The 15,352-nt window shown below is 61.6% G+C and overlaps 1 protein-coding gene across 1 annotated transcript; it reads left to right on the top strand.

Moving 5' to 3' along the window:
- The first annotated feature begins 510 nt into the window (after nt 1–510).
- Nucleotides 511–15,271, top strand: WDR90 (WD repeat domain 90). Its single transcript, XM_064294771.1, is given in 42 exon segments — nt 511–753; nt 816–1,163; nt 1,295–1,585; nt 1,750–1,931; nt 2,015–2,118; nt 2,261–2,422; nt 2,682–2,796; nt 2,880–2,947; nt 3,278–3,381; nt 3,455–3,744; nt 3,795–3,850; nt 3,909–4,213; nt 5,221–5,331; nt 5,404–5,583; nt 6,240–6,467; nt 6,612–6,826; nt 7,012–7,142; nt 7,207–7,320; nt 7,582–7,817; nt 7,943–8,082; nt 8,279–8,393; nt 8,535–8,663; nt 8,665–8,734; nt 8,814–8,938; nt 9,035–9,303; nt 9,588–9,752; nt 9,911–10,147; nt 11,009–11,105; nt 11,575–11,712; nt 11,794–11,931; nt 11,933–11,954; nt 12,038–12,228; nt 12,313–12,481; nt 12,570–12,681; nt 12,791–12,928; nt 13,043–13,496; nt 13,599–13,779; nt 13,905–14,035; nt 14,110–14,253; nt 14,337–14,459; nt 14,531–14,615; nt 14,862–15,271. Coding segments are annotated over 42 exon segments (7,224 nt in total). The 3' UTR covers nt 15,230–15,271.
- The last annotated feature ends 81 nt before the right edge of the window (nt 15,272–15,352 follow it).

Consider the following 15,352-nt stretch of genomic DNA (forward strand, 5'->3'; position numbering starts at 1 on the left):
GAGGCCCAGGGCCCAGCCTGCTCATGGCGCAGGGCCAACTGCCCTGCTCCTTCCTCTCCCTATTGGCCTCAGTCAGGGAGAGCAACGTTAAGTAACTAGCCATGGAACCAGGGGGCCTAGCTCTCCAGGATTTGGGGTTGGGTTTGGGATGCCTGGCTGTGAGACACTGAGTGAAGACATTCCTCAGGTCTTGGGGTGGAAGTGTGTGTGGGTAAGTGGAGGAGCTCTGTTGCATGGGCATGAAGCCCCCAGCCTCCTTATGGGCACCTGTGGACAGCTGAACGACCCTGCCTTCTTGGCCAGGGTGGCCTTGCCTGCTGGACGCAGGAGGGAGAGGTGGGGTCCCTGCTGGGTCGATAGTGTGTGTGGCCAGGCTTTTGGGAGGGGTCTAGCCTCACCAATTCGTGTTAGTGGGGCTGCACTTAGCCCTTGCCTCCTCTTGCAAGTCGGCAAGGGCTAAGTGCAGCCCCACTAACACGAATTGGGGGTGGGTCGAATTCTCGATTAAGGATGGGCCTCCGGCTTCTGCCGCCAGTAGCAACTGTGGAAGAAGTGGCCGGAGCAGGCAGGGCAGGAGTCCTGGAGACCGGGGAGACTGCGGACAGCGAGGTTGCCGCTCTAGAGGTGGAGAGGAGGCCTCCGAACGGCGGTGCCAGCCTTCGCACGACAGCCGGCGTGGGGCTTGAGCCAGGGCTCACCTCGCACGAGAAGATCCTGGCTCCAGATTTTTTTAAAAGACTCAAAGGCTGGACGGCAGGTGCCCCGGGGCGACCTTCCTGCGCTGAGACCCACGGCCCGGCCCGATGCCCGCGCAGGGCATGCCGGGCTGGCGCAGTCACATGGGCCCTGGGCGCCGCCAGGAGGGCGAAAGGGGTGAGGCGCCGTTGCTAGGCGCCGGTGGTGGGCGCTGCGCTGCGTGCCTTGCGTGGGGCGTGCGGCGGCCAAGGCGGGAACCTCGAGCGGCTGCGCCTTGGCCGGAGGTAGCAGCGGTCCGCCGCCGGGCCGGGTGGGGCCGGGACCGAGGCAGGCGGGGTCGAGCGGGCGAACGGTCGGTGTGGTGTGGACGGCCCGGGGGCAGCCCTGGAGGTGGCGGGCCGGGTTGGGGACGGGGCAGAGGCCTTAGCGTGCAGGACCCACCAGTTTGGCCCCCGGTGCGCATCAGTGTTGGAGGGCGGCCCCTGGAGCCCCCACCTCGGCCAGCGCTTGGCTGAGTGATCTCTGAGCCTGGCTTCCTGGCGCCCAGGGCTGCGGGCTGAGTTCTGCTGTGACTTATCTTGTTATTATTGGGTGAAAGTGTAGAATAAGCCTTTGGGCCTCCCCGAGGCCCCCACACTGCCCCCGGTCCAGGACGCACCTGTCAGCCTGGTGCCAGGTCCTCAGGCTCGTGGGCCCCCACGCCTCAGTGCCTGCCAACCTCTGCCCCCGCGCCCCGCCAGCGTGGCAGCCCCCACCCCTCAGTGCCTTGCCTGACCTCTGCTCCACTCCCCCCTCAGTGTGGCAGCAGCCCTTACTCAATGTCTTCAGACACTTCAAGGTGGATGAGTGGAAGAGGTCCACCAAGGAGGGTGACATGCCTTTAGTGAAGGTGTGTGGGTGAGGGGCCCAGGAGAAGACAAGGCCCCCTTCCCTTCCAACTGGGACATACCCCATGCTACCTCAGGGTCCTGGCCCGGGGTCACCAGGTGCAGAGGATTCCCCTCCTGTGTGCCCCCTGATTTGCTGGTGAGCACAGCTCCTGCCTCTCTCCAGGACAAGACCCTGAGAAGCACTGTGTACCAGATCCGGGGATCTGTGTCTGCCAGCAACTACATCCAGCTCCCCAAAACCAGCACCCAGTCGCTGGGACTGACTGGGCAGTACCTGTATGTTCTCTTCCAGCCCCTGCCCACCAAGCACTTCATCATCCACCTGGACTTGGCCATTGAGGTGCAGTGTGGTATGTGGCAGTATGGGGGCCCCACAATCCTGTCACCTCTGTCTCCTCACGGCCACACCCTGCCCTCCCGCAAGACAGCCAGGTTGTCCGTGTGTCCTTTTCCAACCTATTCAAGGAGTTCAAGTCTATGGCTACGTGGCTTCAGTTCCTCTTCCTCTGTGAGGCGCGGCTGTCCAGGCCAGGTGACAAGATGGGGCAGAAGGTCTGGAAAGGGCAGAGTGGGGACTGTGTAGCCTGGGGAGGGGCAGCCAAGGACAGAGGGCATTGTAGACTGGAGGGGCTCTTCAATGGGATGGGTGGGCCCTGATCAGGTACTGTCTGCAGGCGCGGGCCCCCCTGGTACCTGCTGGACCTGCCTGCATCTAGACTTGCAGGACACCCTGCTCATGTACCTGAACCAGCATTATGGGCACCTTAAGAGTGTCCACCTGTGTGCAAGCATGCTGGTCTGGAACCTCTACACCAGTGATCTGTGCTTTGACCCCGGTGAGGGCCGCCCCCTGCTCCCTCCCCTTACCCCAGGAGGCTCAGTGCTGGTGTTGGGCTTCCTTTGAGCTCCTACTTGGCAGGTGCAGCTGGGGCCAGAGCCACCATAGGCGTGCACAGCCTTGCCTCTCAGCTCCTGGGCACCCCAAGGGTGGATGTTGGTGACACACTGGTGGGCACCTGGCTTAAGTGTCACCTGGCGCTGGGAGGGGGTGCTAGACCTGCTCCCCTTGATCTGGAGAACCCCGAGTCAATATAGCTGTGACCATAACTGAGGCCCAGTGCAACAAGTTGGCTGTCACTCCCATGCCATGAGAAATGGCATTCCCAGTGCCAAAGCGGGAGTGCTGGCATGACTGCTATGTCCACATGTGGTGAGCAGCCCTGCCTGTCCAGGGGGCCTCTGGGAGATGGGAGAGGCCATCCCAGATGCTGCTTCGCCGTTTGCCTTGCCAAGGTTTCCAAGCAACAGCCCAGGAGCACCCTGTGAGCTGGGTCAGAAGAGCTGATCCCCTCCTAAGGCAGGCAGGCTTGGGCTTGGTGGCAGGCTGGTCGGTGGGAGGGGGGGAGGGGGTTTGCACACCAGCAGGCAGGTGAACACTGAGGTGTGGCTGCTTGCTGGCAGGCTAGGGCCAGTACTGGTTCTCCTGAGGTCCTGGAGGTCTGTGTGTGGGGACACCTGGGTGCCTCAAGCTTTCCAGCTCTGAGCTGGAATGGGGGTGTGCTGAACGCACAAGTGTGCCAGGCTGTGGGCAGGTGGTGGCTGGGAGCTTGTGGCTATGGGGTCCCGGCACAGCCACTACCTCACTAGGCATATCTGTTTGGTAGTCACCATTGCCCTTGCCCCTGCTGTAGGCCTCCTGGGGCCTATGCCACGGCTCATTCCACGTGTGGTGGTTGGCAGCAGAGCCCTGAAGGACAGCGTGTCCCCCGTGGTCCCGATGTCCAGTCCCACAGCAGTGAGTGCCCTGCACCCTTGGGGCAGGGGCTGGGCACAGGACCCCAAGAGCTGACGGATCCCATCCTCCACAGTCCCACCCGGCCGCCTCGGTGTCTGTGTCCTTCCTGGAGGTCAGTCTGTCCTTACAGCCCCTGGAGGCCTTGGCTCAGGTGGGGGCTGGCGATGGTGTCCACACGTTTGCCCACACTCAGGCTATAGCGCCTTGGGCCCTGGAGGATGTTGGCTCTCAGGAGGTGAGTACCCGTTCCAGGAAGGCATGGGCCCTCACTGCACTGGGCCCAGGTGGCCAGCACTTGGGGAGCATGTCGCCAGTGAGAGTAGTGTCTGGGGCCTGGCGTAGCTGCTTCACCTCCTGCTTTGAGTAAGGGGTGCTGGAGGCATGGCAGGCTGGGTTCATTTTGAATCCCCTAGAGTGGCACTGGGGGCCGAGGGGCCTCTGATACCTTTTCCCATCCAGGCTGCCAGCAGCAAGCAGAGCAGACAGGAGATGGCTTGGGGCAAGAATCCCTCTCAACTGAGAGTAAGGATGGGGTCTGTATGTTGCTCCTCAACTCTTGAGTCCCACTCCCAGCTCCTGGTGGTCTGTGGTGGTGGGGGTAGGGAGGCTCGGGCTGCAGGTGGGGCAAGACCCAGGGTCCCCAGAATCCTGGCTTCTTGCCACGGGCAGGAGCCATCCCAGGACCCAAGCAGTCACTCTTGCGAGGGGGGCTGGGGATGGGCTGTGCCCTGCTGGGCTCTCACCAGGAGTCTGCCTGTTTCAGAGCTTACTCCCGGTTCCGATCCTGAAGCTCAAGGGGGTCATTGGCTTTGGGGGCCCCAGCACCAGATGGGTGAGGTGCCCGTGGGCTTCAGAGCCTTTGGGTGTTGGGGTCCCTCACCCCCTGCAGACTCTGGTGGCTTTCTGCGGTCCTCAGATGCCTGGGTCCACCTGACCATGCCCACACACTGGCACACAGCTCAGTGCCCTGGCCACGTTGGCTTTCAGATTCACACATGTCGCTCTGTTTGTTTGGCAGATGCTCATGGGCACTCGCATGGCTAAAGTGCTAGTCTAAGTCACTTGAATTTCTGTGGACTGTAGAGCTCTCAGCCCATGTTTTTTAGTGCTCTGCCACGGGTTGCCCAACCATGTGCCTACCTCATGCATGTGGCTGGCATGTAAGCGTGTCTTGTGGGGCCCTAACAGGTTCAGGCAGAGTGGTTGCAGAGAAGGCAATGTTTCCCAGCTGCTTCCGGGTGCTTGTCAGGCCCTCTCAGATGGGGGCTGTGTCTCTGGGGGAGCCCTTTGGTCTTTTGCTACTTGAACCTCAGAGTTTTCTGTTTTGGAGAAAATGAGGGCTCTAATGGGGCGCTGCTGGGGGCTATGTCTCTGGGGGAGCCCTTTGGTCTTTTGCTACCTGAATCCCAGAGTTTTCTGTCTTGGAGGCAAGGCTTAGAGGAAGTGACAGCATGTGTGTGCATGTGTGTGTATACATGTATGTGTGTGTGTACACACACCCGTGTGCACACACACCTGTGTGCATTTATGTATATGTACGTGTGTATGTATGTGCATATTTTCATCTGCACACACATGTGCACATCCATGTCTGCGCATATGTGTGCAATATTATGTGTATATGCGTGTGTGTGTGGATATGTTGTGTATGTATTCATGTGTGTGTGTCTGCATGTTTTAGCTGTCCGGTTTACCTGTGCATCTGGTTGTGTGTGATATGAGGTGTGTGTGTTCCTTCTGTCTGCCAAATGTGTGCAGGCCAGGGAAGGGCACGAGGCTGACCTGGGCAGCCAGGAGGGATGGGGTGCACCCTGACCTCTGCCCTAGCCCTACTGCCAGGCCCTATGGACCAAGGATGGGGCCACTGTTGTGTACCCTTGCCATGTGGTCATTGTCACCCTGCAGATCTACACAAGCGAGCAGCGCTTCTTCCTTGGCCACACTGACAAGGTGGGCACTACCCTGGCTGGGGGACTAGGTGTGGCTTCAGGGCCTTCCCTGAAGCCATGGCTGCCTCCTTAGATCTCTGCCCTGGCACGGGATGGGAGCAGCTTGCTGCTGGCCTCAGCACAGGTGCAGCCTCTGTGCATGGTGTGGCTCTGGGACTTCCAGACAGGGGGCTGCCTGTCCATGTTCCAGAGCCCAGTCCATTCTGTCTGCTCCCTCAGGTGGGTGGGGTCAGTGGTAGGGGTAGGGGTGGCAGTGAGGGGCAGCCCAGGCGGCACTGACTGCTGAAGACCCCTGCCCTGCGCCCCCAGTTTCTCTGCAGCATTGGCAAGGACGGCCATGGGAGGACAGTAATGGCTGCCCCAAGGCTGGGGAGGTGGGGATGCCGCCTGGAGTGTGTGCTTCTGTTTGCTAAATGCTTGCCCTTGCTCATTTCTGCTTGTTGAAGACCTGTGTGTCCTTTGTTAAAAAAAAAAAAAATCCAGTTTAGAATAGCTCCCCTGCCCTACCTCCTTCCCTAGCATGGACCTGCAGGCTGTTGCTTGGGCACGCTTGGCCAACCCTCCCCGCAATGAATGCAGGTGCTGGGAAGTACCCCGGGGGTCTTACGTTTTACATCCCAATTTCTTCGCTCTTTACTCCAAGGGCATCGCTTTGGGTCAACAGTTAAACACCTGCCTTGATTTCTTCAGTGGTTTCTCTATTCTACCATTTGAACGATGGACTCTTTGACGTGTCAGTGGCCATCATTGAAGCTGAGCATTGTGCTGCTTGCTGTTTAACCGCACCTCTGCTTGTGAGGCATTTTATTATCTGTTTCTGTAAACACCGCTGGGATGCTCCGCTGCTCGTGCCTCATAGAAATCCAAGTCCGTGCTGGCCTTGTCCTGATATGGGTTCTGGTTCTCCAGCTAATGTCCAGGAACTGTGTGCCTAGGCTGCATGGGAGCCGAGCTTCCCATCGCCTCACCAGCTGGTCCCTCCAGAGAAGCGCATCACCCAGCAGCCCAGAGGGATGGGCTGGGCAGAGCCCCAAGGACGCTTGGATGCAACCGGGCTCAGTCCCCCTGGGGCTGGTGCAGGCTGTGTTGCAGATGGTGGTGGCGTGGGGCACCAATCCAGTGGGCCTCGGCGGCAAGGTGGCATAGGCTAGTGCTGACGCAAACATCCAGTTCTGGGTGGTTGCCTCTGATGACACCAGGTGACGTGGCCCACCCACCCACATTGCCAGCTTCTCCGCTGAACCCAGTCCCTGGCTCGGGACCCTCCTTGCATAGCCTTAGTATGGAGGTAGGGTCTCACCGTGGGCACCCCAGAGTGGGCGCTTACCCCTTTGCCTCTCCTGTAGGATGGCGTTATGTGAGCGGGGAACCGTGCGTCTGTGGCGGCTGTGTGGTGGGGCGTTACACTCCTGCCCAGAGGACCTGGTGGAGCACCACATGCTGCACTTCACTGACCTTGCCTTCCTCCAGTCGTGCCAGGAAGGGCCACATATGCTGTGAGCCCCCGCCTTGCCCCTTCCCATGCTGTGAGCCTCCCCTTGGCTGGGAGCCCCCGCCCTGCCCCTCCCTTTCATGTGAGCCCTGTCCCCTCCTATGAGCACTTCCACACACACTGGAGGCCCCACAGACTCCTGCCCTGCACCCCCCACCCCACAACCCTTCACCTGTCATTTCCGAGCAGCTACGTGTGCAACTAGAGTGGTCACATTCTGGAGGTGGATGCCCAGTGCATGGCTGTGAGGCATGCCCGCCGCCTGTTGCCCATGCAGCCCCCCAAGAGCCCCCACTAGCAGAAGCCAACCTTCACTTCAGGTAGGTGGGCACCCAGCCCCATGGCAGGAAGCCGGGGCACCCCTGACACTGCCACCCTCTGCAGGCCCCGGCATCACCATCAGCGTCAGCATCTCCCCAGCCCTGTGCGCTATGGGCTCCGAGGACCACTACCTGCGTCTCTGGCTTCTGAACTTCTCCGCGGTGCACCTGGAGGCAGGTGAGGTCCAAGTGCCACTCAGTGTGGGGCATGTGGCAGGGACTATGTCCTGAGGCCAGGTCTGTTGCCAGGAGTGCCTGGAGCTAGCTGTGCAGGGCCAGCTGGGCAGGGTTTGGCCCCGGGAACCAGGGCTCCTGGTGGGAGAAGTGGGCTCGTCTGTGCCTTGGGCATGCAGGCAGCCTGAGCATGGGAATCCACAATCTGCCCGGGGTCCATGCCTGCGACCCACATCAGCTGGGAGGTTACCTACCCCAGCTGCAGAGCACGAGGGCCCAGTCAGCTCAGTCTGCATCAGCCCTGATGGCCAGCACATGCTCTCCACCACCGCCATGGGCCAACTGGGCTTCCTGGACATGGCATCACAGGAGTACCGTGTGCTGGTCTGTTCCCATACTGCCTCTGTGCTGGCCTGCGCCACAGAGCCAGTCAATATGCAGCTTGCCACTGTTGCCCAGGACAGCACCATCTGCATCTGGGACCTGGCAACCCTGCAGCAGGTAGGGTGCAACAGGGGGAGCAGGGCAGATGAGGGAGCTGGAGGGAGGTACAGGAGGCACGGTGCTCAGCCAGCCCTGCCCTTCATCTTCGGGCCCCACCCCTCACCCACTCTTTTCTCCCCCAGCTGTATGATCTTACACCCCTGGGTGAGGCCCCAGGCACAGTGACCTTTCAACCCACTCAGCAGATCCCGTCCTGTGGCTTCCGTAGCAGCGCTGTGTGGTCCTTCAGCCTGACGACCTCAGATGTGCTGATGGAGCACAGGTGGGCAAGGCTGCGAGCCAACTCCTCTGGGGCTGGGAGCCAATTCTTCTTGGTCTGGGCTGTGCCCGGAACCTGCTGGGACGCCCAGGGTGGAGGGGGCTGGGGATGGTTTCATGGGGTGCTGGGCAGGGGATGGGCTGTCACAGGAGTTCCAGCACTGCCTGAAGCCCTCACCCTGTCCCAGTGTGTTGTGCAGGTGACACAGAGGGGCTATGACTGGCCTGGCCGTCACTCCTGATGGCAGCTTCCTGTTCAGCACCTGTTCTCAGGGCACCCTGGCCCAGTACAACTGCACAGACCCCTGGTGCTCTGTCCTCTAAGTGGCAGGTCAGGCCCCCCAGACCAACACCCTCCCAGGCCGATGCGGAGACACTCAGGCCCGTCTCCACCTGCCCCTTGGCGTCCCAAGTCCCTGGTTGGACCCCCAGCATGGGGTAGAAAGGTACCTTTAGGGCTCACAGCATCCCAAAGCCGAGGATGGCTGTCCCGCTCATCTGACCCGTTGCCCCCATGCTGCCCCAGGAAGCATGGTATGCCAGGATGCCTGGCCAAGCCCCAGTGCCCTGGCGGTCAGTGGGGACAAGCCTCCTGCTGGCCTTCGTGGGCCCCTCCAAGTACACAGTGACTGGCGGCCGCGGCCTCCCTAGACGAGGTGAGCAGCTGGGGTCTCCTCTCCTGTCTGGGGTGTGGGTGGGGGAGCCAGCAGACCCCTGTTTGAACCCCCATCTTAGCTGCACAGTTCCTCGGGATTGCCACCGGGGCTCTCCTTGTCACCATGTGGATGCAAGGGCCTGGGGGCGGGGGGGCAGGGTGGGTGTGCCTGTGGTGGAAGGGCACTGTGTCCTCCCGGGCAAGGGTTGGCTTTTGGACAAAGGATTACCTGGCTGGACAACGTGGGGCCGGGGCGGGGGTGCAGCCTCCTGCTCCTGAGGCTGTACCTTCTTGCGCCCAGGCCTATGCATGTGCACTCTGCCCAGCGGCAGTGGCTGACGCTCACGCACTGTTGCCCCAGCTGCTGCAAGTGGATGTCAGCGCCCTGCTTCAGGCCATCTGCTTCCGGCCCCAGTCCAATAGCCACCTGCTGGTGTCCACCTTCTCCGCCAAAGTCCTGGTGCTGGATGTCACGTCGGGGTGCACCATTTGGGATGTGAGCCCCAGAGCACTATCGCTCTTATCCCTTGACAAAGACAGAACCCCCAGGCCACTGCTGTCCCCCAAGAGGTGGCTTTACTGAGAAAGCTACTTTCTCCTGCTATATAGGGCCAGGCCTTCCTGCCCTAGCTCCTCAGCCTGGTCTCCCCCGTCTACCTGAATGCACCCTCCCAGCTGTCCAGTATGCCCCCCACCACTTGACTATCCCCCCAGCTGTCTGGCCTCCCCCCACTTGAATACCCCCCCAGCTGTCTGGCCTGCCCCCATTTGAATGACCCCCAGTTGTGTGGCCTCCCCCCACTTGAATGCCCCCTAGCTATCTGGCCTCCCCCCACTTGAATGTTTCCCCCCAGCTGTCTAGCCTACCACCACTTGAATGACGCCAAGCTATCTGACGTCCACCCTGTGGCCTGCTCCTCCCTGGCTTTCAGTGAGGATGCCCGCCTCCTGGTGACGGCCGGTGACCAGGCCATCAAGGTGTGGGACTCCTCAACATAGGCACACCCTGGCTGCCAGGTATGTGCTGAGCGGGATGGCATGGGCCTGTAGGTGGTCTCTTTGCTGAGTACGGAGGGCGGGGCCCCAGGACTCCCTGTGCCTGCTTGTGCATGAAGTCCTCCAGGGCCTTCCTCACTGGGTCTCCACCTGGCCAACCCTTAGGCTCCATGTGTGACACTTCCCTCGGGCACTTGGAGCCTGTGCAGGGCATGGCCTTCACCCCCGACCAGCAGCAGGTCCTCAGTGTGGGAGATGCTGTCTTCCTCTGGGACATCCTGGTCTCCCTGAGAGGACACCCCAGGGCATGCAAGTGTCCACTTTGCCCTCGTGCCCACCCACCACACAGCACCTTCTCTGTACTCTCTGTCTCATTGCTTCTGCAGTGTCCAAGGCTCAGCCAGGGCCTCACCAGCCTGTGAGGCGGGTCAGTGGCTCGTCTGAGGGGCGGGCACCCCAGCATGGGCCGGACTGTGTTCAGGGACGTTGGCGTTGGTCCCTTTTCTGTCTGGAAAAGGTCTTGTCTGCCCCATCTCCCCTGCAGGGCCAGTCCCTTCTCCCAGTCACCCACAGAGCCGGGGCCATATCCCTGAGCACCACCTGTGGTGCCTTCAATCCCCAGGGCCGGCTGCAGGACAGCAGGAGGTGGATGCCATCTTTGGAGCCAGTGGGCTCCCCTGGGGCCGGGTGCCTGTGCTGTCCCAGACCTGCCTGCCCCAGCTGGCAGTTGGTGCCACACTCCCAGAGGGTAGTGACGGTAAGGGGCGGGGGCCCCGGGAGGTCCAGCCAGCCCAGGTGCTGATGGCGAGCAAGGACAGTGGCTGCGTGTGGGCTCCACTCTGACTCCTCACTGCCCCCTCCCTAGGCATGTCCTCAGTGTTCAGTGATGAAGGACCCAGTGAGGATGATAGTCCTGCGGGGCCCCGCCAGGTCCCAGGCCCTCCTGTGCTGGTGGAGAAGGGAGCTGGCGGGGACAGGCCAAGGAGGGCCACAGCGGTCCCCTGGGGACTCGGCAAGCCTGCCTGCCCCCATGGCTGGCCCGGTAAACTCTGGAAGACCAGTGCGGGGAGGGGAAATCCCTGACACGGGCCCTGTAGCTCCCAAAGGTCTGAGAAAGGCTGGCAGGGGGTAGGTGGGGCCAGTAGATAGAGAGGTGTGTCCACCTGGACCAGGCAGCGGTGGTTGGGCCTTCTGCTCCCTGGAGTCCTCACCCTTAGGTGATGAGGGTCTCTGAGGAGTTGCCCTGGGGAGGCCTGATGCTCAACCCTCCCTCCAGCAGGTGCCAGCAGCCCCAGGGATGTCGTGCCCTGCTCACTGCCTGCCCGGATTCCTACAAGCCCTTCGTGGTATACTTCGAGGCCTCCCAGCTCCCCAAGGTCAGCCATGGGCCATGTCTGTGAGGGTCGGGGAGAGGGGCTCCAGGGGCACCCCTTTCCTCCACCCTGGACTCTGTCCACTTCCCACTTCCCACCCTGACCAATCATATGTGACCCTGAGATGGGCAGGGAGATGACCCTGAGGTCGAGGGGCTATGTGGCCCTGAGGGGGTCTGGGCAGCTGTGCCAGGATCTCCAGCATCCTAGGTCCTTGTCCATACAGAGTGTTTCCTTCTCTCCAGCTGGTGGCAGGCAGCTGCACCTGAAGGCCGTTGTGAGCTATAACAGGAATGGACATGCCAACATGGTGTGGAGGCCAGACACAGGTGGGGCCCAGCTGTAGGTGCCTCAGCCTTCTCCTCTTTGGGTCTTTCTGCACCTGAGCAGTTTTCCTGAAGGGTGTAGTGGGGACCTTCTTGGCTCCTGGGGGGGCAGGGGGACAGGAAGACACTTAGGCCACTCCTGACAGCCCTGCAGCCCCGCAGGCTTCTTTGCCTACATGTGCGGCGGCCTGGTGGTGGTAGAGGACCTGCGCTCTGGCTCCTGGCAGCACTGGTTCGGCCACCCCGAGGACGTGTCCACACTGGCCCTCAGCCATGATGCCTAGGTGCCCCCCTGCCCACCCCCAGACACAGCCAGGTGAGCCGCTGGCCATGCCAGCCCGCTGACCATACCTTCCACTTGCCAGGTGTTGGTCTCTGTCTTGGGCCACAGCAGTGAGGCTGCCTGCTGCTAGATCTGCATCTGGGATGTGTTTATGGGCATCTGCCAGAGACTCATCTCTCACCATGATTCCGCCATCCAGACCCTGGCCTTCTCACTGGACGCCAAGGCTCCTTATCACACTGGGTCAGCAGAGGCAGGCCCAGGGATGGGCTCCGGGGGCCTCGCCTGGGTGCTGACGCAGCTGCCTGCCCTTGATGTCTACCCAGGTGACTACAGCAACTGCACTCTTGCCCTGTGGAGCATGGCCACCCATGAACTTGTGACCTTCACCCACCTCCCAGAGCCAGTGCATGGCGTGGCATTCAGTCCCGGGGATGCTGCCAAGCTCGCCTATGTGTGCCAGGGCGATGTCACTTTCTGGCTCCTGCAGCAGCTAAGGACAGACACCTGCCTCCAGGTGTACAGCAGTGGGCACAGGGCTGGAGGCAGGGGTCTGGCTGGTGGGGCTTGGGGATGGCTGACCGTGCATGTGCCTGCCCAGGTGCATTGCGAATCGTTCCTTGTGGAGTTGGGAACCAGCGAGCTCACCACATTGTGCCTCAGCACAGTGCCCCTACTCTGCTGCAGCTCCAGTGCCGGCCAGGTCTGCGTCTGGGACACTTGCTCTGGCTGCTGCTTCCTGGCCTGGGAGGCTGATGATGGCGAGATTGGTGGGTGAGAAGAGCCCCTTGCTACACTGTGGGCTGCGCCGTCCTGTGGTGGGCATTGGGGCAGTTGCTGACTGCCCTCTACCCCCAGGAGTGCTGCTGTGTGTGGGGACGCAGCTGGTCACCGGCAGCAACACGTGGCGGCTGCACCTGTGGGCCACAGGAGCTGTGCAGGAGCTGAAACTGAAGGGCTTGGGCATGAGGTGATGGAGTGGGGAGCTCAGCAGGGGCCTGGAGGGGACACGCCCACAGTGCCCAGCCTGGAGGGGTCTGGCACCCAAGCCCACGGCCACCCCTGCATGCCTGCCCCAGGTCCAGCTCTGTCCTCCTGGAGCACGAGCTGACGCTGGACGGGGACATCGTGAGTGGTGCTTTTGACGCCTGCCTGGACATGGGCATTGTGGGCACCAGGGCGCCAGCATCCACCTTATCAGTGACCACAGAAGCAAGGTGAGGTCCACTCAGGTTAGCCCCAACCTCCCCCAGTTGTCCCCCTGCCCCTTCCCCGTGTCACACAGCCCCCTCCCTGGGCCATGCGTCTGCTCTTCTCTTCATGTACACGAGAACTTGGGGAGAACAGTCCACTGTCGTCACCAACAGCTGCCGAAGGGATCGTTTTGTATCTCTCTACTTGGTCTGCAGCCCACCAGGGGTGGTAAGCTGCCATGTTCTGGATTCAGTAGCTCTGTGTGGCCATTTCTCTGAGGGACAGTCGAGCTGGCCTGGTTGGTGGTGTCCCTCTGTCCATTGCCCTACACAGACTAAGTGCTGGGACATGCCAGGGCTCAGGACAGGACCACAGATGAAGTCACTGGGGGCAGGACAGGCCTGTGTCTCTTCTGTGCTCAGGGCAGCTGGCCCAAGTGGGGCTGGGTGGTGCCCCTCAGCTGGCTGTGTCCTGCAGGTGACTTTTAGCCCTGACAAATCCCACTGCACCACCTGTGGCGAGGATGGGAGTGTGAGGGTGTGGTCCTTGGCCAGCATGGAGCTGGTGATCCAGTTCCAGGTGCTGAGCCAGGTGTGTGGGGCCTGAGGGGTGGGAGCATGCAGGTGCTTGAGCAGGGCTGCCTGCCTGCGAGGGGCTTGGTGGGTACCAACACTGGCCCCTGCACATCCCCAGAGCTGTCTCTGTCTGGCTTGGAGCCCCCTGTCCCATGGGCAGCTGGAGCCACAGCAGCTGGTGGGCAGCTACAGCGACGGCACACTGCGCATCTTCAGTGTTTCCCAAACAGAGATGGAGCTCAAGATGCACCCCTACTCATCTGCACTGATGGCTGTGGCCTTAGCCACTGACGATGAGGGCAGAGGGGGCATAAGGGGACAGCCGCGTGGTCCAGGTGGGGACCAAGGCATATAGAGGAATGAATGCATGGTCAAGGTGGGGCCTGGGGTGTGTAGGAGACTGTGTGACCCTGCCCTGGCCCAGGTCAGATCATCCTCTCCAGGGACAAGGATGGGCTGGTGGCCATGAGCTGCCCCCACGCAGGGATGACTCTCTGAGTGCTGAGAGACCACCAGGACACCCCCATCTCTGCCACCCAGTGCAGAAGCAAGGAGGTGAAGCCACCTAGGGGCAGGCGGGCAGGGGGGTGTAATTGGCAGGAGGCACCCACCAGCCCCCAGTCCCCTAGCATGGAGATTTTGGGGTGCCGGGTGCAGACCTGTGGCTGGCCGTCAGCAGGGACCAGCAGATCAGTGTCTCGGCAGCTGACTGGCTGGAGGACTGCTGTGAGCTTGTGGACTGGCTGAGCTTCCCAGCACCCATGCCTGCAGAGGTAAGAGGTGCCAGTGGCAAGCACACATGGGTTGGGGGCAGGGTGGTGCCTGCCCCACTCGCCACAGTGTCTGCACCTTATAGTCGCCTGCCTGCTTGCTACCCTGCCTTGCTGCCTTCTGTTCCTGGAACAATGACCTGCTGGTATGTGCCCACCTCGGCCCTCGGGAGGAGCTGCTCCTCCTGTACAGCCTCTGCCAGAAGCAGGTAGGTGCACTACCTGATGCCAGCTGAGGGAAATGGGGCGAGGGGCTGGGTCTCACCATCACTGCCAGCAGGTGGTAGAGACAGTCCCACTGCCCTTTTTTGCCATGTCCCTGAGTCTGTCCCTGGGAGCATGCCTTATGGCTGTCAGCTTTGCTGGTGAGTGCTCTGTCCTGAGGGACTGAGGGCTGCCCTGTCCCTCAGACCCCTCCCCAGGCACTGAGATTCAGGCACACCGCCTCACCTCTGTACCCTCACCTCTGAAGTGGGGTGAGGACCCTGCCTTTGGTGGGTGTGGAGGGACAGTGGAAGTGAGGACCCTGCCCTGGCAGAAGACAGGGTGAGGTCGGGCCAGGCAGCCCTCACTCGGAGTTGCACCAGCACGGAGGCCCATGTTGCCCTCAGAGCGCCTAGTGGGGCTAGTGGACTGTGCATTGGGGACTGTGCAGGACTTCGCTGGCCACAACAACTCGGTGCACCTGTGCCGGTTCTCCCTGTCAGCACAGCTGCTCCTCACAGCGGCCCACAAGGAAATCCTGGTGTGGGAGGCGTCAGCTGCTAAGGCCCAGGGGCAGCAGTGCCCGGTGCCCTGGGGTGTCTCCCCAGTGACCACCTCAACAGCTGGGCCTTCTGCTGGCCAGGAAGGCTCAGGGTTGCCAGTGAAGTGGCCCTCCACAAGAGTGGGCTCAGGACTGTCTGTAACCAAGACCAGCTGCTGTGAACTTGGGGGTCTGAGAACTGTGAAATGCTGTTGGCTTTTCTTCTGGGGTTAATGTGTCTAACCTGTACAGTTTAAATAAACGTGGGCGTCGCCTTGGCCACCAGCCTGCTGGTTCTGTGCTCATTCCAGACTGTCCTGGGCCTGGCTCTCCCAGCCAGCCACGACTTGGCCCTCA

The sequence above is a fragment of the Loxodonta africana genome, chromosome 12 (genome assembly GCF_030014295.1).
Source record: "Loxodonta africana isolate mLoxAfr1 chromosome 12, mLoxAfr1.hap2, whole genome shotgun sequence".
Lineage (NCBI taxonomy): Eukaryota > Metazoa > Chordata > Mammalia > Proboscidea > Elephantidae > Loxodonta > Loxodonta africana.